The sequence below is a fragment of the Antechinus flavipes genome, chromosome 4 (genome assembly GCF_016432865.1).
Source record: "Antechinus flavipes isolate AdamAnt ecotype Samford, QLD, Australia chromosome 4, AdamAnt_v2, whole genome shotgun sequence".
Taxonomy (NCBI): Eukaryota; Metazoa; Chordata; class Mammalia; order Dasyuromorphia; family Dasyuridae; genus Antechinus; species Antechinus flavipes.
Genome location: NC_067401.1, coordinates 383,436,538 through 383,459,171, shown reverse-complemented (window position 1 = coordinate 383,459,171; position 22,634 = coordinate 383,436,538). Strand labels below are relative to the sequence as shown.

The window sequence follows — 22,634 nt, the reverse complement described above, 5'->3', positions numbered from 1 at the left end:
TTTAATGTCAGTCGGTTTTAAAATCATATTTTAAGCATCAGGAAAAACATCCTAATACTTAGAGATGCCTAAAGGTGTAATGGTCTGCCTTGAAAGGTGATGGGCTTCTCCTCTTTAGAAGTCTTCAAGCACACTTGTCAGCTTTGTCTGGTGAGGTTTTCCTTCTTGTAAGGACTGGGAAGTTTCACCAAGCATAATGCTAAGCAAAGGTGGCAGACTCAGCACCTGCAAGGCTGTGTCATTGGGAAATGTTGAACAAAATTTAAAAAATACAGTATGACATAGATAATGCTGAGTTGTAATTTTCTCAGTAAATACGTGGGCTGGCAAGGAGCTGAGTTTAACATCACCACACTGGATGACCACTGAGGTTCCTTCCAACTCTGAAATTCTTTGGTTCTGCCTCTGTATGAGTTAGACTTAACACCAACCCCCGCCCCCAGCCTCATGATGCAGAGGTCACAGATGTATTCGAGACTGACTCTTTGTGTGGCAGGACTCTATTAAGTGTAGACCTGAAGGACTGACCCTCCGCTTTCCCCAGGTCCCCAGTCATTTCATCTTTTCTCAGATGTGTAGACTGAACTAGATGACCTTTGTTCTGTGACATCCGACCTGGGGACAGATGGTTGTAAAAGCTTTTTCATCCCAGCATTAAAAATATAAGGTTTTTGAGGCAGTTTTATTTGGAGGCTAGGGAAGTTGTTCAAAATGACTACTCGAATACCCAACTAACCTCCTAGCTCATGATAAAATTGTCAGCCCCTACTAAACTTGGAGCAGGGCTAATCTTGTTTTCCAGTCTCCAGTCATTGTATCTATTTTCAAAGATGAAGGAAGGTGATACACTATGTATCCTGACATTGCTACTCTGATAAAATATACGTGAAACATTTTATAATTTCAGACTTTGGCAAAGAGTAGCTATTCATTCAGTCTTTAAAAAAAAAAATAGCGCGAGAGTGGAGGAATGGGGTTTGAAATCATTTATGTGTGTGTATTATATACATATGTGTGTGTATATATAAATTACATATGCATATGTGTCTTTTATATATATGTGTGTATGTGTATATACATATATGAAATATATGTGTATGTATATATGTGTGTGTGTGTGTTTTTAAGACTTTCTTACTGGCTGAGGGTTATTTGGGGCAGAGGAGAGTGTAATGACATAGCTTTGAGCCTCAGGAAGACTCTATGGACTCTCACATCACTGGCTGGCCTCCCAGTGTGCCTTTTGTGGTCTGCACCCCCAGGGCCCAATAAACACTTCTGATCTTCCCAATTGGGGCCAGGCCTTCCAGGGCCCAGGAACCGCCTCTATTTTCTCTATGCAAGTTTTGTAGTTTGGTGACCTGGGCAAATGAAAGAGATCTTTGTGTAGAGTGGGGTTAAGAAAAGAAAGTTTGGGATCCCTAAATTCTTCTTTCCCAACATGGAAAAGCCCCAGCTGGGAGGTTTGCCTACTCTTTTCCTCTCTGCTGAAGGACAGTGTGATGCTGGGGGTATGAGGTAGGAGGAGGCAATCCACATGTTTTTGTCTTTTTGGTCCTTTGGAGTTATTTGGGCATATGGTAAGATGAGAGCCGCCCAGCTTCTGTGGATCTCTCACTCCTGGTCACCTGAAGGCATAAATGATAAATACTAGATCAGAGACCGCAAGAAGTGAATATTGTAATATTCCCAAGCCTTCAGTTGCCTCAAGTAACTAGAAAAGAAGCAAAGTATTAGCTCTTTACCTTCTTCCACAGCCTAGTGCTGCTCTCCAGTACTCATTGTGGAGCAGGCAGGGCTGGGAGAACGGTCTGTAGAAACTTTACATGTGACATCACTCCTGAGTGAATTCTCTTAAAAGGGAGACAGGGAGATGGCCATTGAACAGTATTGTTTCCAACTGCAGATACTTCTCATCCATTTGCAGCAGGAACTAAAATCATTCATATGGGGGGGACAGTTCCTCAAAGTGTCCCCAGACCTGTTGACCACAGTGGTCCTGACCAGTTTCCACTGAGTTTTTGAAGGGCTCTATCACAGAATGGATGACAGCCAGGATGTTGGCAGGGAAGGACATTGGATTGAGTCTAATAAGGTGAAATTCTAGAGGCAGAAATGTACAAAGTATGAAGAAAATCAGCTTCATGAATATGAGATTGGGGTGGGAAGTAGGACATGGATAAACAGCAGCAGTTGTTCTGAAACAGATCTTCGAGTTTTAGTGGGTTGCAAGCTCAGCCTGAGTCAGCAGAGGAAATGTGGAAGCCTAGAAAGGTAATGTGATTTTGGACTGCCTTGGATCAAGGAAAATAGCTGGGAGAGGCCAAAAATCATCAAATGTAATACAATTTATGTAAGCAGGATTTTGAACTTAGCCCATTTCTGAGAATGGAGAAGAAAGTCTCAATTTTTTGAGGCTGTGTTTTGTCCAAAAGAGATCCTGTAGAGTGTATTTTGGGGAACAGAGGCGGTAAAGTCCAAGGGACTGTACCCTGGGCATGGCAGACTGTGTGCCCCAGGGGCCACCCAACTGAGGATCCCCTTACCTTCCTATCCCTTGGTACTGGCTGAGTGAGCTTGGATTGGGATGTGGCTCCTGCTTGGGTTTGGTCTTGTGTCTTCCTGGCTGCTCTTTCCTGTGATTTCTCACATTCCCCTGGGTCTACAAGATTCTGTGCATCCTTTACCCCCTTTCCCGTCTTGGCTGGGTGCATGCTGGGTGCTTTGAGCCAATGCAGATCATCGAGAAGAAAATGAAACACACTCTTGAGCTTCATTTTCATCATTCCACATGGTTGTGTTCTCAGCCATCATGGTTCATCCAACATACCCTTTGTTTCACTTGGGGGATCTTAGCACCAGAAGCCACATCTTCTCCCCTGGGGCTTCCTGCCTCTTGGGGCAGAGTTGTGGGGGTGTGTTCAGACTGGAGACTACCAAACCAACCAGACCCGGCTGTTTTACGTTTCCCTCTCAGCTCCCACCATGTTGCCTCCAACTACAGTCAGTGCGACGAGTGCGGTGAGCAGTACTGATGTTACTGCCATAGCCATCACCGCCGCGGCCACGGCAGTCCCCACTGTTGCACCTACCACTACTATCACCACTGCCGCCGCCACCACCACCACCACCACCACCACCACCACCACCGTCGCTACAACTGCTTCTACTACCACTACCGCTGCCACCACTACCACGGAGAGCCCTCCATCCGCCGTGACTAAGATACAGGACACTGGTATTGCTGAGCACACACTTCTCTTTCCCCTGTAGCCTCTGCCCCTTCCCATCCCTTCACTCTACTCTTTAGTAGAAATACATACATAGTCTTTGAGCTGGAATGATGTATGTGGACACCCCTTAGTGGTTCTAGTCCAAGGAATCATGTATATAAAGACCGATTCATGTCCCCGTGTCCAGGGAGCCCCAGAATTCCTGGCCTGAAAATGTCTCAAAGGCCTAGAACCTGAATTCTGTTCCTAGGCTTACTGCCTAATCTGCATCATAATCCCTCGCTCTTCCTGGCCCTTTTGCAAAACCTTAAAGCACTGTATAAACCTGAGCTATCATTATTTTTTATTATCATCATCATCAATCAATCATCATCATTAGTTTCTCTAGCTGATGAAAGACAGATGGGTAGGATCCTTCCACCTCAGATATATAACAGGCTCAGGTCCTTACCCAGAGATTCCCAGTTGTCCAGAGCAAAGCTGGACCGAGGGGTGGGCAAGAAAAGCAGCCACTTGGAGCCCAATCCATTCGGGGTTTAATGGGAGCAGTGAGATGTAGCAGAAGGCAGAGGCCCCAGGTTCAAATCTCACTTCTGCTGCTTATTTCCCATATGATCTGAGGTAAATCACTTGCTTTCTGGACTTCATCTGTAAAATAAAAAACTAGATTCTTTATTTCTAAGGTACTTTCCAGCTGTAAGTCCTATAAGTCTCTTTTAAATAGGCCTTCTCTTAATGGCATAAAAAGCCATACTCTGTGGGCCCTAAGTATTTATTTTGTGATGCAACAGTAAAACATGTTGGTGAAATTTTACCATACAGAGAGGAATGATTTTTTTAGTCCTGCCCAAAGTGAACTAATGACATGCCCAGACTGTCTTAAGCCACAGAGTTTGCATTGGGCACAAGATGTAGTGAAACACAGATAGGATCCTGCATCCCAGTTGTAGGACTCCTAGGCAAGGAGTAACCCTCTCAATGCATGAGCTGGGGGTCTCATCCTGGAGAGCCTGAGAGGCTCTCTGCTGCCGTATCTCACCACCAGCAGCCGTGTCTCTGTAGCAAGAGTGGAGCTATGTATAAAGGTGTCCCCAAAAGACAAGCCCCACCCAGAGCACCTGATTTGTGCCCCTCGTAGAGCTATCCCTGGCTCTCATTTCCCCTCCCTTTCCTTTTAAAAAGAATCAATCATAGGAGTGCCAGGAAATGGTACTACCATCAAAGCATCTAGTAATGACCAACAGTGCTAAGCTGCTGTTTCCATTGATATTCCCTATACTCTGTAATGTGTGGAAGTAAAATGATGGCCATTTTAGTGGCTGCTCATAAAAATCAATCTAAGACCCAGCCTGCTCGGATGAAACATAAAGGAGTCAGGACGGGAAGCTTTGTTTTTCCAGTATGAGGAAACTCCTTGGGGAATTCAGCAATACTTCTAACTGAGCATCAAACAGCCTTCTATTACCTCAAAAGGAAGGGTCTCTCATGGAGCCAATGTGCCAGCTGGAAAGTCAGCATGAGAGAGACAGTGATGCTAGTGGGAGAGAAGGGGTAGGGGGCAGCCAAAGAAAAAGGAAGCAAATTTGCCTGTTCTGGTCCCAACTGCAATCTTCGCCAGCTGTCAGACCTGGGGCAAAGGTGTCTTCACCTTTCAGGGAATCTCTGTCCTGCTCCCAGACCCCATTTGGTAGACTAAGGGCAGCCATCGTGCCACATGTGAACAATCTGATTTTGCCAATGTGTGGAACTCAGTCAACAAGCATTGTTGGTGTGCCAGACACTATGCTAAGTCTAAGGAAACAGAAGAATTTGCTTAAAGCACTCACTCAGGGTCACAGTGCTAGGAAGGTGTCCAGAGTAGGGTTTGGACCCCACAGGACCTTGACTGCAAACCAACTTTCTAATTATTGTACCACACTGCCTTATTTTTGAGGATTTTGGTGAGTCAGGACTAGGCAAATAAAATGCTTTATGCTCTCAGAAGACAGGTAAAATATTAGCTCAAAATCAGTTTACAATACTAACCATTTCTTTGACCTTGAAAAGGCTGTCTCTATAGAAGGGTAGCACTTAAGTGTTGAAATAATGTTGGTTTTCAGAACACACAATTGACTAGGGAAAGCCCTAGTGATAATTACTGTGATAGCCATAGTGATTGAAAGATCACTGGGAGCTGCCATCTGCTAATTGGTGGATTAGTGTGCTTTTTGAGTGATAGCAAAAAGTGTTCAGTTGCTGAGGTTGAGCCTGATATCATTCAATTACCTTGCACTCTCAGAAAAGGCTCACAGAGAGTGAACAAGGAAGAACCTTACCCTCTGGTGACATCAGAAAATCAGTACTGAACTGCCATAATGGACCAATACTGTGGAAAGGTACAGGTTCTGTCTATGACTGATCCATGACTATTCTCCCCTCCACCTAACCTCAGACATTAGAAATGTCCTTCAATTAGACTAACCTCTCTTCATACCCCAATCTGGCTCTTTCATCTACCAATTCATCTCAGCCTTTTGGGAAGCTATTTTCACTTTCATCCTATACTATTGCTTGAGGGACAACAAGTTCTATAGACTTGTTTGAAAGATTTTTCTTTCATTTGTCCTAAACTTCCTTTCAGACTTCCAAAGGGGACCCTCTGGTTCTGGTATTCTGGATTTGGTGAACTGGTCTGAGTTCACTTTATTATCATCACTCTCTGTAATCCGTAAATGTTGATGATATTTTTTTCCCCACCACCCCATCCACCTCCATCTTTCCAGACCTGGACTTCTCCTCCGGTCCTCCAAATTCTGGTTTATATTTTCATTTCCTGTCTCTAGACCCATTCCAGGTCTAAATACCTGGAGGCATTTAGTCAAATGTAGTCAAATGTACATCCTTACCCCAACCACAGAAACCACTCCTTTCTTGCTGTCACCAGAAATAAGAATAGGTTCTTACTTTGACTTCCTCAAAGCATGCAATTCAGAGTTAGAAACTGTCCAACACAACCACTTCAGGCAGAAAGTCTTGAAGAGAAGTATGGAATGTTAACCAGCCTGACAATCCCATTGGAGAGTTCCAGGCAGTTCTATCTATGAAACCAAATTTCTGATGATTTGCCCAGCATCAACCACTGTTCACCTTGGACAAATGCTATCCTGGAGGCTTCGGGGGAAGGGTATTACTTTAGCAAAGACCAGGAAGCCCGTTGTAACTTCTGAACCCTGCAAGCTGAGTTATGTGCCACACAGACTGTACTGAGTGCACTCGGTTCATTTATTTTTGAAAAGTGAGTAGGTGACAGTACCCCCTTGCATGCTAATAAAATATACAGGAGCCACGCTTGTAAAGTCTTTGAAATATGAGACTTCATGCTAGCATTCCACTATTAAATCTTTGCTGGGAAATGGGGTAATCAGACTGCCAGGTCTCCTGAAAAATGACTGTGTTTGAAGATTAGCGATGTCTTAGATGCAATGGCTTTGATAGTGGAGCTCCCAGCTATTAGGAGCTGGGTAATTGATGCCTTGTCCAATGCATAGTGAGCATACCCACTCATACCCATCCTTGTCTTAAGAAGCAAGAGTGGGGAGAATCCAATGTAGAGGAAAGTATTCCAGCGAAATGTTCTGGGCTAGTGTGGAGGTGATCTGCCAGGAGGAAGGGTCTCATCTTATTCACCCCAACTTGAAGGAATTTCTGATGAGTTTAAGATCTTTCAAAGTGCAGTCCCAGATCATTAGAAAACCTTTGGGTGATGATGAGGAAGGGAACAGAATTCATGGCTAAGCTTTTTCTGAGCAGGTATGATCTCCTAAGGTGATCCGAAAGCCTCTCTCAAGCCTATCTGGTTTGGACTTTCTCCCAGTGTTTCTCTGGATTTTTCCCTATAAAAATAGCTTTAAATGTCTTATTACAACTATCATACATCAATATAAACTAACTTTGCTATTTGCATATAAATGAATTACTCTCCAGCCATAAAGTAGCATCATGACACTTTGTCAATCCTTTCCTCCAAATCCCCAACAGGATTCTTTGTCCAGCCTCATTCTCCCCGTATGATTATAAAGCTATGATCACATCCTCCATCTTCTGCATCTGCTTTTTTTCCTCTTTGCCTTATTTCATAAAGGCCATTCCAGATTTCCCTACATTCCTCCTGCCTGTCCATCTTAATGGCATTGAGACATCCCATTCCATTAACATACTGAAATTCTTTTGACCATTTCCCTATTGTTGTATGTTTAGGTTGTGTCTTATTGTTTGCAGTTGCCTACAATGAAAATCTTTGAAAAAACAAGATCTTTTATTGCTACTGCTGCTGCTGCTGTGTTCAATTTTACTGTCGGGGGTTTCCCGAGTAATGGAATTATTGGGTCAAAGGATGTGATTACTTGGGTAACTTTTCATGCTGCCAAATTGTACTCCAGAAAAGCTTTTCATTTCCCTTCATGCCCTGTCTCCCTTCATACACACATATTCACAATCCCAGTCTAAGAAATTATCTTTTACCTTGTCACTTCCCACCCCATCACAGGTCATGACTTACATTTGCTATCGAAACAGCCACTCTGATCATCATTAAAAAAAAAAAAAACTTTAGTAGTTTTATGGACAAAGAATTATCAACCCAACCCTTCTATGCCCAACCCAAGCAAGGGGGGGGGGGCTTTTTCTCCTTTCCTCTGAAAAATGGAACCTGTTTGGAGATTCCAAACCTTTCCATAGCAAACCCAGGCACTATAGGGAGGTTTGGATAAGAAACCAGGCTTTGAGTTTAATCCCCATTTGCATCACATAAGGGTTACTCAGCTATCCCTCCACACCAGGGTCAGCCTGCATGCTAACACACACTGGGACTACGGTTTTCAGCCACCCAAGGCTGAGACTTAGAACTATGTTGGAGCCATGTATATAATACCAGGCAATTTCTGACTCTCTGTTCTTTCCCAGCAGACCCTGGCCTGTGAGTGTGCCCAGCCCTGCCTCCCCCCATCATTACTAACTCCTCTTCTAACCTATTCACCAGCCCCCTATGGACAGTCCATATGGAACTTCACAGTGAAGGCCAACAGTAAATCGGCCAACCTCACATGGGACCACAATCTCGAGCCAGGAACTGACTTTGTGATTGAGTATTCAGACAGTAAGCATTGGCCTGCATGGCAGCAGGGGGATAGTGGTGGATGCCATTTAAAAGATGCTTCTAAGTCTCTGAGGTTCAGAAAGGCCTTTTAACCTGGGGTTAATTATGGCCTCATGAAATATATATATACATATATACATATATATATGTATATATATATATATTTGGGTTAGGGGGGAAGGAGAAATAATAATGGTAGTCAGAAGGAAAAAAAAAAAACAAACTATAAGACTAATGAAGTCTTTAGGAGCCTACTAAGCATGCATGGCCACCAACCCTTCCCAGAGTTTCTTCATTGCATAGGGATGAGGTCTTTTTCTTTTAGATCATCAGCCCCAAATAAGCTGGATCTTGTCTTAGTATTGGGCTCCTGAGGGAGCAGGGAGTCTGATTTTTCTTAAGTTTCTACAGGGCAGACTCCTGGTCCTGAGAAGGAAAGTGATCTCCCACAGAAAAAAAGAATGGCCCTCAATGGATCAAAAGTTGCTTTGTAAAGAAAAAGGATTAACCCCTCTTTTGATCTAGTCCCAGCTGTTCTGGGTTGTTACCTGTGAACAGGAGATAGACTTTTAAACTTTATATAAAGCTGATTTGTCCAAAGCGGGTCAACTCTGGGAGCATAGTCCCATTTACAACATATAACAACATACTCTAACTGTTCTAACCTACTCAGAGAGTACCCCGGGTATAAGCAGAGGATAAATTAGTCAACTTTTCCATATAGAGAGTCAAAGATAGTGAGGAGCTTTAAAATCTACGGATGATTCCAATTCCCTAGTTTTGTTTATGTTTTCAAAGTTCTACTAACATTGCTTCCCAGCACACACACACACACACACACACACACACACACACACACACTCTTACCTGGTAGTATTTAGAAAATCAGCCTCTCTAACAATCCTTGTAGATAATGCATCTGAGCAGCCAAAAGGTAGAAGGTGGGAAGGCAGAGAAGCTGAGTTAATCTATACCACACAGGTTCATCAGTCCCTGAATAATGGAGAGTTGGTTGTCTTAAACTGGTTACCAAAATAAGAATGAGGGATTATCCATAAGTTTTATCATTAAAATTACAGTAATGAGAAGCAGCATGATGGAATTGGAAAGACCCAGGTTCAAGACCCACCTCTGACACATACTGGCTGTGTGACCTCGGCAAGTCACTTTACCTTTCAGATAACTAGGCAACTCTCTTAAGTTGCCAAACAGGTGCCAGTTGACAATGGTAAAGGAGGTTTCCTCACTAAGAATTCCCTTTATAAGTAAAATCCCGGGTCCAGTCTCCTTCCCATCCCACCCCCCAATACCATACAAAAAATTTGGGATTAAAAAGTCAAAGGAATATGAAAAAATTGGGAAAAAACACAATGTCCCTCTTCATTCTCACTGCAGGATAGAGATGGTTGTGGATCTTTTGAAGAGAGCCAATACTGAGACAGTTAGGGATCATCTGGTCAGTCTGGCAGTGTCTATTTGGGGCTGGCCCAAGCATCTAGGTGCCCCATAGTGTCCCAGCTATAAGTAGCACCCTATCCTCATCCTTGACAGGTGGCCAGGGACCCACGCCATGTCTCTGGCTGCACGTTCCAAAGCCCCTAAGCTGACTTAAGATTTCTATTCTTCAGGCAAAGAGTCAACAACAATTTCCTCTGTTAAGGCTCAGTCTATCTCGGTGACCAACCTCAATCCCGGGATTTTCTACTCGTTCCGGGTTTATTCCCAAAACAGACCCGCTATCACCAGTTCCCTCGTCACTATTCAGACTGCTACTGACTCAGGTGAGAGGGGATTTGGCCAGTCTGAGCTGCCCCCCACAAGCATGAGGCATTCCATTGTCATCTCTGGCTTTCTGTCTGTGACTTGTCATGGAGAGAAGAACTAGGACTTCTCCACCCCAATCTTGCATGGCTATCTTCTCTTCTTGTCCTACCTACAAAAATCTAAAGGTTCCTAGAAACTGGAGAGAGCGAATAAAGTCAGAGATGGAGTAAGAGGCAGTGGGAGTGTGTGTGACTTGGAAGGGGACTGATGGTATTGACCTTGCAAGTGATGATTGGAGGTGAAAAAGGAAAGAAAAGCTGACTTATGGAGCCAGAGAAGAACGATTGATATATACTTGTATTTTAAAAAAAGGTTTTGTATGTATTTGCGCCTGTATGAGGAGGATGTGTATGTTTGCTTACTATCTCCAGGTATGGTTTTGTGGGTTGCTGTACCCACACTGTTTTCTTGTGCACACATATTTGATTGCTATTTATGGTGCAGAGTCATAGGCTTATGGATCTTGGGTCCCAGTTGTCATTTAATCCCACCCCACCTCTCATTTTATAGTTGGGGAAACTGAGATACAGGGCAATTATGTGATCTGTTCAACATCACACACATGGTGAATGGTCAGAAATAGGATTTGAACCCAGGACATCTCCTTCCTAAGTTAATATTCTTTCTACTGTGCCAAAATGCCTTTCTGTAAAATATTAGAGTTGGAAGTGCTCTTGGAGATCACTTGGCACAATCTCTTTATTTGTTACATAAACACCCACTATCCAGCCTCTGCTTAAACAATTCCTGTAACAAGGAAGTCATTGTATAGCAAGGCAACCCCATTCCTTTTTTGGACAAATCTCATAGTTAGAACCAGCTTCCTTAAATCAAAGGGAAACCCACCACCTTGAAAATTCTCCCCTTTGTATCAATTAGCCCTTCATATCCACTGGGTAGAATTTTCAGAAGTCCCGCCATCTTGAAAATTCTGCCCATTGGATTCTGTTAGTCCTTCATATTAAATGGGTAGAATTTTCAGAAATCCTGCCACTTTGAAAATTCTGCCCATTGGATATGAAGGGCTAACTGGATCCAATGGCTAGAATTTTCAGCAAACCAGCCACTTTGAAAATTCTGCTCATTGGATCCAGTTAGTCCTTCATATTCAATGGGTAGAATTTTCAGAAATCCTGCCACCTTGAAAATTCTACCCATTGAATACAAAGAGCTTATTGGATTTGTATTCTGGGGCTCTCGGGATAATATTTTATTCTCCTATCAGCTGAAACAAAGTCCAGTTTCTGTGCCATCCTCTTATTCTTCTCACTTCTTGACTTTCTCCAAATACTCCATCTTTGTGGTTAATTTTGCATGTCTCTTTTGTCCCCAAAGTTAGCATGGCTGAAAAGTGACTTTTTGCAGCTCGGGAGTAGAAAAGGGTAATGAGGCACCTGCCTGCCCAAACCAATGAATAGATAAAGTCCTCATACTGTATTACTATGGTGTGTCCAACTCCTCCATGAATGGAGAAGAGAAAGTGATAGGCTAGTATGGGATCACTTCCAGCTAATGGTAACTCAAAATCAGCCTGAGAGTCCACATGACATCTTTGTGTAAGGGATTACAGAGAAGTCCAGAAGGAGGAGGAATCAGTCCTGTCCTCTAGTGCCTTCTCAGATGAAGATAAAGATTCATAAGCAGAAGGAAAAATTCAGTATAGGACAAAAAGTTGATTTGCAAAATGTTTTCCCTTTTCCCATGTATAACTAATGCTCTTGGCTCAGATGATCATCCCAGGATATCATTTGGGAGAAATAAAGGTCTAACTACTAAAGGAAGCTCATTGTCCATTAGAGATAAATGTCTGCCAAATCCCTCCCAATTTAGGCATAAATCATACAATCGCAAGTTTCAAGTTAGAAGATACCTCAAGAAGGCCATTAAATCCAATCCTGCTATTTCATAGATAAGGCCAGGGAGGCCCAGGGACACAGAGTGATTTGTCCAATGAGCGTGTGTATGTTAAGGGTCACAGACAAGGTTTGAATCTATATTTTCCAACTTGAGAGCTAGCATCTTTTCCATAGCACAAAACAAACTTCTATATCCATGCCCTCGAGGCTCAGAAAATCGAAACACCTAGACGGCTCTTGTAGCCTGGAGGCCCATCCTGAGTATATCTTTGGCCCTGTCCTGTCTCAAAAGTTTAGTGGGGGAAGTGGAGGAGAGGCTTGGGGAAACCCGCATGGCATCTGGCTGTTTGACAGCAGTGCAGCTGGCTGGACTCCAAACCAACAGGGGTTCTGGTCTTTTTGCAGCTTTGTGTTCATTGCTGCATATGTTTGGTTTGGGTCCAAAACAGACCTGCTTGACACTAGGTTGACACATCAGAAAAATGATCCTTGAAAATGGTACCTAGCCTTGCCTAGAGGAGGCCTACCTTGTAAATGCAAGCACAATTTGCTTTCAAAGTGACCACAGAAAGCAGACCTTTCCAGTGTTTTCCCAGAAACCTGCCTCTGTAGTCTAGAGAGGGAAGTTTCCATGCAACAAACACTTATTGCCCAGTTGTCCCACAGTTATAAGTACAGTGACTATTGTGTAATCTAGATTAAGCAGCGTGCTATCACACACAAGAAATGGTTAGATGTGACTTGGATTCAGAGCTTATTCTGCCACTTATTACCCTTGACTTCACCTCTGGGCCTTAGTTTTCTCATCTGTAAAATCAGTCACTCAACAAACAGTTCTTACATGCCTGCTGTGTACCAAATGTTGTGCTAGGTGATGAGGACACAAAGACAAAAATTACTCTGTCCCTGCCCTCAAGGGGCTTATATTATATCAGAGAAGACAATGTGTAAACATATATATATATATATATATATATATATATATATATATATATATATATATATATATATGAAATATACTCAAGGTAATTAAGGGAAAAGAACACTAGAAACTAGAAAATTAAGAAAGATTTCATGTAAAAGGCATTTGCACTGAGTTTTTAAGGAAATGATAAGGATGAGAGGTAAAGGCACAATGCATTCTAGGCTCTGGGGACAGAGAGGGACAAACCTGAGGTTTGACAATAGAGGGACCAGTGTATAAAGGCCAGTTTGGCCGGGAATAGAATGTGGGAATGGAAGTAATATATATTTATATGTGTGCATGTATATGTAGAAATATGTAAATCTATGTCCATGTGTGTAGATAGATAGGTATAGATATATTAAGGCTAGAAAAGTTGGTTAGGGTCAGAGTATGAAAAGCTTTAAATTCAAACAGAGAGGTTTGTATTTGATCCTAGAGATGAGACAGAACATTATTTAGTAGAGTGGTTAAATGGACTTTGTGTGACTATCTATTAATATCTATGGGTCTTAGTTTCCTCATTTGTAAAATCAATCAACAAGCAGTCCTTACAAGCTGGGTGTCTAGATCTTCTGAGCCTTGAAAGCATGGATATAGAAATTTGTGTTGTACTATAGAAAAGATAAAGGTTCAAATCTTGCTTATGATCCTTAAGACCTGTGTGACCATATACAAATCAGGTAACGTCCCTGGGCCTCCCTGACGTCATCTGTGAAAGAATATTGTGCTTTATAAAAATTATTTTGGAAGCCATGTGAAAAATTCAGGAAAGTGAAGATAGATTCAAGATGAGAATGCTAATGAGGAGGTTATTGCAACAGTCCTTGTGGGGGGTGATGAAGCCTGATTTAGGTGGTGACTGAGTAAAGAAAAGGGGACAGGTGCTAGAGACAGAAAAAACAAGCAACTGAGTCAATATAAAAGGTGAGGGAGAATGCGGAGTTGGGAATAACTCTGAGTGAGTTTGTCAGCCTAAGAATAGAAGGATAGTGGTAAAAGGAAAGTTCAAAAGGTTATGAAATCCCATTGAGTTTTGGAGAAGAGATGATGAATTCTGTTTTAGACATATTGAGTTTGAGATGCCCATGGGACATCCATCATCCAGTTTGAAATGTCTGGCAAGCATATAGTGATGCAGACCTACAGAAGAGGAACCAGAACCAGATATAGAGACAGATATATATCTGTATATAGATGTTAAACCTAGGCGGGGAAGAGAATAAGGGGGAACGTTGAGATTACTAAGTAAAAGAATAGAAGAAAAAAGGAGGGAAAGGGGGAGAGGGAGAGAGAGGTGGGGGGAAGAGGGGAAAAGGAGAGGGAGAAAGAGACAGAGGTGGGGAGGTGGGCAGAGAGAGATAGAGACAGACCAAGACAGAAAGAGAGAGGAAAGAAGGAAGGAAGGAAGGAAGAAAAAAGAGGAAGAAAGAAAGAGAAAAGAGAGAAAGAAAAAAAAGAGAAAAAGCAAGAAAGAAAGCTTAGATCAGAGTGAAGGAAGAGCTGGTTAAGAAGAAAACCAAGAAAGAACAGTAGAGCAGTTTCTGCATTAAAAGGTTTAGAATAAATGATCTCTAAGATTCTAATCCACTCTAAATCTGTGATTATAATATCTATCAAATATGTATGTGTCAGGTACTGTATTAGGATATAGGAATGATACAGACCTAATGTAAGATACAGTGTCTGCTGGGAAATGAATGTAAACTATTTGCATTTTTGTTTTTCTTCCCGGATTATTTTTACCTTCTGAATCCAATTCTCCCTGTGCAACAAGAGAACTGTTTGGTTCTACATACATATATTGTATCTAGGATATACTGCAACATATTTAACATATATAGGACTGCTTGCCATCTGGGGGAGGGGGTGGAGGGAGGGAGGGTAAAAATTGGAACAGAAGTGAGTGCAAGGGATAATGTTGCAAAAAAATTACCCTGGTATGCATTCTGTCAATAAAAAGTTATTTAAAAAAAAAGATACAGTGTCTACCCTTGGGAAAATTATAATATAATAACAGAGTATTTGGACCTGGAGTAAGGAAGATATGAGTTCAAATCTTGTTTTATATATGTACTAGCTGTGTGATCCCGGACAAGTACTTTAAAAAAAAAACTATTTGCCTCAGTTTCCATATCTTTAAGATAGGAATAATAACACATTCTTCAAAAGGCTGTTGTGAAGATTAAATGAGATATTGGTGGAATGCTTTGAAAATCTTAAAATATTATAAAAATGCTAGCTGTTGTTGTTATTATTATTGTTAAAAATATCAAGGACTAAACACACTTCATATACCACTGACGTAGATCCACATACACAAGGGAGCATTGTCTGCACATTTAGGTGTGCACAGGCTTTCTATATTCCATATGCTCATAAAGATAAAAGAGAGCAAAGGTTGACAGGCCCCAGCCACTGATCATTTAGGTAGGCACAAGACATCCTTCATTTAATGAATAGTAATGTCCCTTAGCAGCTCAGCAAGGAAGAAGAAGGAAACCACTAAGAACAGCGTCAGACTCTCTGACCCATCCCACAAAGATCCCATATGTAAAGTTAATCACCTCCACAAAACTCTTGAGGCCAGTGGGACCCCCCGAGGCCATTAACATATAACCCTGGTTGACTCCAGAAGCCCTTCTGTCCTTTCTTTCTGGGCAGAGGGACAAAGGGGACATCATTGGGGTATACTTGCACTCTATTGGCTGAGCGCCCTAAGTACTGTTCCAGGACCACAGAAAAGCAGAGGGAGTCAAGAGTTATCTGTGGTTGCCTGACCACATCTTTCATTCATTCACTACAACTGGGGGGAAATTATTATTATTATTATTATTATTATTATTATTATTATTATTATTATTATTATTATTTGCATCAACCCAGGGTGAGGTAGGGCAAGTTGGAGAGGAGGAAATGTGAAATGATGCTTAGTTGAAATCAGCCAAGCCAAAGCACTTCTTTGAATAAATCTCAGCTTTACCACATCAGTCAAAGGACCCTCTCCTATTTCTAAAATGCATTTTTCTTTGAATCTTAAGTAACAGGCCTCAAATTTGTGTACATTGTTTAATCTAGTTAGAATTGAAGCCATTAGAACTGTCAGTGAATTTTCCATCCCTAATGCAGAGGGTGTGGCAAATCTAGAAAATCGTGTCCCATCTTCTCTGTGGCAAGAGGAAGTTAATACTTGAGTTTGTCAGATGCTATGTTTTACACTTAGTGTGAGGGTATGGAGTGCATCCTAGTTTGTATCCATTGGAACTGGAGGATAGGACAAGATTGGATGCAACCAAGTTTTAAAACTTTGGCTTTCCTGGATTTAAATAAATGGAATCAATCCATTGAATTTGATGTCAGCATTGAGATTTACTTAACACTGGATTTTCCTTGGGAAAATTGTTCTTGGAGCCCAAGATGTGAGATCATCTTAATAATAAGACCCTTTTCATACTTGAATAAATGGTCTATGGAAGGCTTACTTTGTAGCAGCTTCTACTTCTTAAGAAGACAAGCACAGGAACAGATCCAGGAATGGATTCTCTAGCCCTTTAACTAGATTAATATGTCTGGATTAGGAATCAGATAGAACACTATCTTCTGTTTTTCTGTCTCCCTCATATCCCTGAAGCACAGCGACACTATATCCAAAGGGAAAGGGGCCACCCCTGCAGGAAGCAGAGTTTTTGAAGGAAAGATTGTCTTTCTTTAAACTTAGACCTGCTTTCCTTCCCAATTCAGTTTGAAAATAAATCAGAGCTATACCTCACTTCATTATCTTTATGGTCCTGACTTTAAACCAATCTTGTCATGTAGCCTTTGGGAAATTAGAAGCAGTCAACCATCATTCTTCCCACTAAGCAGAGAGATAGCCATATTCACTTTGATAGTGTGTGGAAACACTTTTATAAGGTGGGTAGGGGTAGGCAGAATTAATGTTCTATTAAGGGATAAACTATATTAGATTTTCATTACATCATGTTATATTTGGGGAAATCATTAATTTAAAAAGTCTTTCATTTAGTTAGGAAGATAGAATTAGCACTCTTGGAACAATTAAAAAGCAAAATTCGCTGATAAATAGGTTGGTATCAATGCTAAATGTAATTGTAAATTTCAGAGGCCAGTGAAAGATTTCACGTAGGTCTGAAACTCAAGAATACACAGGATTTGGATAGAAGTAGGGGAATGTGAGCAAATTCCAGTTGGAGAAGCACCAATAGGAAGAAGTTGAAATAAATCTGGCATGTGTGGAAAACAAGGATCTCAATCTGCCTTGTATAGTAAGCCTGTGTTGAGAAGTTAGAATAAATGCTTGTTGACATATTGTGAGAAATTAGGCTGGCTAAGTAGAGTAATATCAGATTATGGAAATCGTCTGTTGAAAAAGTTGAAAAGAGTCATTTTAGATTCTAGAAAAGGGGCATGATATGATGATGGAGCTATTTTTAAAAGATTATTTTGACAAGAATATGCATTGAACAACACGAAAGTGGACTTCAAGATGGAAAGTCTAGTTTAACTAGGAAATGTTAGGTAGAGTGGAGATATTGAGTGATGTGGCTTAACTGGTACAATCTACCCCAAGAGAAAGAGAAGATAAGGCCATGAAGAGATGAAAGTCTAGGTTTGGGCAGTGTTCATATGAATAGGGGAAAAGATAGGCACTGAGAAACATTTTAAAGGAGAAATAGGGAACAACAGAATCTGGGGACAGATTAGATAATAGTAGATTAAGGAGAGGGAAGAATTTTTTAGACTAGCAATCCAGGAGAATGATGACTGAAAAAAATGGGGTAATTTGAAAGCAAAAGAGGATGGAGAAAGTGAGATCATTAAATCACTTTTGAATATATTGAGCTTGAGGTGATAACAAATGGGGAGATCCTCAGGGGTCTTCAAACTTTTTAAATAGGGGGCCAGTTACTGTCCTTCAGGCTGTTGGAGGCCGGACTATAGGAAAAACAAAAACTTTGTTTTGTGGGCCTTTAAATAAAGAAACTTCATAGTCCTGGGTGAGGGGGATAACCATCCTCAGCTGCTGCATCTGGCCCGCGGGCCGTAGTTTGAGGACCCCTGCGTCTAGACTTTAAAAATATGGGATTAGTAAAAGGATATATTTTGCATTGCAGATCTTAGTCATTCACATAGAGATCAAATGAGCCAATGGATGAAAAACCCTTTGCAAGATTTAAAAACACTACATTTTTTTTACTGGGTCTGTAATTCCATTGATATTGGGGACCCTCATTGTGGAAGGTGTCCACCCATCAACTGGGTGGACACCTGCTCTGCAAGACTTCTAAGGAGTCATCTGAGGAAAAGGCTAAAGAATTTGCTCAGAATCACAGGCAGACAAGAACAGGGCAGCTTTCAATTCATTATGCCATGTCATCTACCACTGTCATTGTGCCATGAATATGGATGAATTCATGGAAGGGAATTGGAGAGAGAAAAAGAGAGATCCTTGGGAGAGCACCAAGTGGGGGAGAGGAGAAGCCAAAAAAGGATTGAGAAAACAAAGATAGAAGGAAAACAAGGAAAGTATTCTGTCATAAAGTCAAGAAGGAGGGGAAGGGGGCAGAGTTGATAGCATCAGATATGACTAAGGAGATGAAACAACTGAAAAAGTGATTGGAAACCTCATTAAAGTGGTGCAGCCAGCATGGAAGCAATGGGTTTAGTCCACATATTCAAGAAGTTTATCAATAAAAGGATGGAAAAAACTGAGTAGTAATTATTACTGAGAATCAAGTGAAATTTTTTTTGTTGTTTTGATTTAAGATGTTAGATATGATAGAGACATATTGGGAAACATAAGGGGAAAAGCCATATAAAGGGTGAAAGAAAATCGAGGCAATGGGATTATTTGTGAAAAAAGTCATGAACAGGTGGGAAGAGAAATATAGTTAGAGGAGTGAGGAAGGAGAAAAAGCTCCTCCTCTTTAGGGACAGTGATGTGTTGAAGTGAAGACCTGGAAATTTAATCTAGATGGTTTTACTCTTCTCCAGGAAGTAGGAGGCAAGGCTTTTTCAAGAGGAGTAGAGTAATCACTATGAAGCTTGTGTGTGCTGTCAAGTCAATGAGAAATGACTGAGTAGTGATAATGGTTCCATGAGCGGTCTTAAGTAAGAGGGAGGGTAGTCTAGAGTGTTAGATTGAACAACACTAAAGTAGACTTCAAGGTGGAAAAAGTCTAGTTTAACTAGGAAATGTTAGATAGAATGGAGATATTGAGTGATGTGACTTAAATGGTACAATCTACTCCAAGTCTACTCCCAGTCTACATTGTGGGGACAATATGGAATATTGACTGGAGCCGTCCACTTATCTGAAATGTTGCCTTATGTGCATGAGACCAGTTTGACCTGGGAACCTCTGCCTGCTGGATTGGCTCTGTGTCTATCTCATTTCCTCTCTGTTCTCCCAGGCCTCAAGAAAATCATCATTGCCATGATAAATTGGTCACCAGTTGTTTTAATCTGGGGACTGGGATGAATGGCCCCAGATCCTAATCCAATCAGCCCTCTGATTTTCAGCCAAATCACCAATTCCTAAGTCATGAAGCTTGTGACTACCTTTATTCATGCCTTCAAATGGAGCTGGAAGATCATCTAGTCCAACTCCCTCATTTTGTACAGAGGAGGAAACCAGCTCATACAGGTTAAGTGACTTGCCTAAGGTCACACAGGTAGTATGTATCAGAGCTAAGATACATACTTATCTTATCTACCTCCAGATCCAACATTTCTTGCCAACCTTAATAAGAGAACCTTTACAAAACCCAACTCATTGGTGTGGGTTTGTGTATGGCAAGGGTTGGGTCACGATGGGTTAGGACTTCTCTTGAATTGACTTCTGTAGAAAACCACAGGAGTGTGTTTTGGGGTACAGGGTCACCAGGAATAATTATAACTCCCCTCATACCAGATCTGTGGCAGGAGGAGGCTCAATCAGCTAATCAAAGAAGCCTGGTGAAAGGTCTTTCTATGAATGGCAATAAGCCATGGTTGACAGTTCCTGCCCAGTCATTTAAGAAAATCTCACAGGTCCCCACTATGAACCCCTAGCACCATTCTAGGCACTATATTAAAGGGGTTTCTTAACTTCAAGGAAGTTATCAGCTTGTCAAAGGCACAGAAACTCCCCCAAATTAAGCCTCTTGCCTCTGAAGGCAAAATTGTGAATGTAAGAAAAAGCTTGTGATCTTCTCCCTCCCTGGAGTGACCAGTTAGTTCTGGGAGATTGTTCACGGATGCCATGATTTTTCTGCTGGAGTCGGCTTTTGAGTCCCAGCCTCCAAATTCCCCACAGGCTCCCTGGTGCTCAAAATGCCCTGAATTTAGAGCCAGGAAATCTAGTTCATATTCCAGCTTTGCCATTTGCCCAATTGTCTGACCTGGTCAACTTACTCCAGGTATCTGAGCCTTGGGTCCTTATGTAAGAATGGATAGGAGAAAATTACTTCAAAGAAAATTGTTGTGAGGATCAAGTGGGATTTAAGTCAAAGTGATGTGTAAAGTTTAAAGTTTTATATGACTATAAGGGATTTTAAAATTATGACTAGATAGATGATCATGAGCAAGTCACTTCATCTCTATAAATCTCAGTTTCCTTATCTGTAAAATGGGACTGACAATGCTTGGTCTACCTACCTCACAGGGGTGTTATGAGGAAAGAATTTCATTAACCTGGGGGACCCATATGAATGGGAATTGCAAGAGCACTACCCCCAATGGGAAGTTTGCTACAACTGTGGCTCTTTGCCCTGGGTCTTCATTAGACTTCATTGCCATCAGCGCACCTCTGGCCTTCTTCTCCCTGGCTCTCCTCACTCCACACCAGGATGGAGTGCCCTGATTGGCCACTGCAGACCTGTCATTTTCTTGGACAATATCACCTCTAACCCCATGCTGTTCCCAGGTCCTGCTTTATTTTCTGCTTCTTATTCCAGCTGCCTTCACCTGGCCCCTTCCCTTTCTTTTGGCTTATTTCCTCACCCTTTGACCTTAGCTCTTTAATGGATTTTTTTTATTCCTTTAATGGACATTTTCTTTGATGGGTACTTTGGGCCAGCAGACTGGGCAACCCCTAGCTTTAGTCTCCAAGAGAAAGCATCCACATGGATTATGGAATGAGTCTTCTCTGTTTTCCTCCCCAAGCTCTTTTATCAGAGCTTATTGATTTGCTTTCTTTTGATATTCCCCTGCCCTACTGTCCCTTTTTCCCAACCAGCTTTCACCAAGAACCAGGTAGACATCGCCACCCAAGGATGGTTCATCGGGCTCATGTGTGCGATTGCTTTGCTGGTGCTGATCCTACTCATCGTCTGCTTCATCAAAAGGAGTAGAGGAGGAAAATACCCAGGTAAGAGACCCAGGGAAAAAAGCAACAGAGCTCCACTCCCTCCCCATGGCGGGAAAGGGAAGGCAGGCTAGACGGGAAGCAATTAAGCTTTCCCTTAATCGAGCAAGATTCCCCAACTTGCCAGGTCCAGGGGAGCTCAGCTGTCTCGATGAGCCCAGCCTTGCTGAATACGAAAGTATGACCCTCCTGTCTAATTTCTAAATCTAAGGGCGGTCAGAAAGCACTTGAGTTAATTAAGTTCGCCTAAGGTGGGCTGTCAAAGAGATCCAGGCAGCCCTGGGGGGGTTGGGGGAGATGACTGACTCCTGTTAGGAATGACCTTTCTTGCCCACCCCCTACCCCCATCTGTTAGGGAATTAGCTTTATTTCATCCTGAATATCATTAAGACTTAAGAGGGGAAGGGAAGGGGAGGGAGAGAAAAAAAGGAAGAGGAGGAGGAGGAAGAGAAACAGACAGAAGTGGGGAGGGGAGAGAAAGGGTGGGGGTGGAAGGGAAGGGCAGAAAAAGAGAGAGAGAGAGAGAGAGAGAGAGAGAGAGAGAGAGAGAGAGAGAGAGAGAGAGAGAGAGAGAGAGATTTTGCTCTTCAGAATGATATTCTACCTTCAGGAGACAGACATCTATCAGAGGAAGGGCAAGCAAGATCCAGAATGATGTGATGTACAAGTCTGCACAGTCCCTTCCAGCTCTCAATCTCTGACCCTGTGGTCCTGTAAGAAATGCCATAGACCAGAAAAATCCCAATGAGCTGCAAAATGAATTCCATTCCAGATATTTATTAAGTGTGTTGTGCTAGACTTGAGATTTTGATGGTTGTCACCCTTGGGGTTCTTATAGTCTAGACAGGGGATAGGATACCCAATTAACTATAGCATACACTATTACTTGCTGTAGGCATTGGAGGGGGAGCAAGGTAGGAATTCCTTCAGCATCCTAATCTCGTGTTCCAGTAGCAACATCCTCCTCCTCCAGGAACACAATATCATCCATCTCCAACAAATACTGAACCCTCCCCAGTGTTCCATGAAAACTAAGACAATGGCAGCAGATTCTCCTCCTGTTTATTTCAGTCCTGCTGTCCGATTCTCCATATGTGCTTGCCTTTCTAAAGAATTCTATATCTGATCTTAGAAGTAAATGTTACCTTCTTGAGGGAAAAGTTTTAATTTTGTTCTTATCCAGTGCCTTGCTAATAGCTTATTATTGTTCAGTTGTTTTCAGTTATGTCCCACTTTTCTTGACCCCATTTGGTGATTT

At 41.9% G+C, this 22,634-nt stretch overlaps 1 protein-coding gene across 7 annotated transcripts in view; it reads left to right on the top strand.

Annotated features, from left to right (window-relative positions):
- NFASC (neurofascin) overlaps positions 1–22,634 on the top strand; it is a 252,192-nt gene that overhangs the window by 217,028 nt on the left and 12,530 nt on the right. For 4 of the 7 annotated variants that reach the window (XM_051998553.1, XM_051998549.1, XM_051998548.1 and 1 more), the window contains 4 exons: positions 2,978–3,238; positions 8,251–8,367; positions 9,996–10,148; positions 21,248–21,379. In XM_051998553.1, the coding sequence (XP_051854513.1) occupies positions 2,978–3,238; positions 8,251–8,367; positions 9,996–10,148; positions 21,248–21,379 (663 nt within the window). The remainder of the gene's footprint in view (positions 1–2,977; positions 3,239–8,250; positions 8,368–9,995; positions 10,149–21,247; positions 21,380–22,634) is intronic. The other 3 variants (XM_051998554.1, XM_051998552.1, XM_051998551.1) reach the window with 2 other exon arrangements.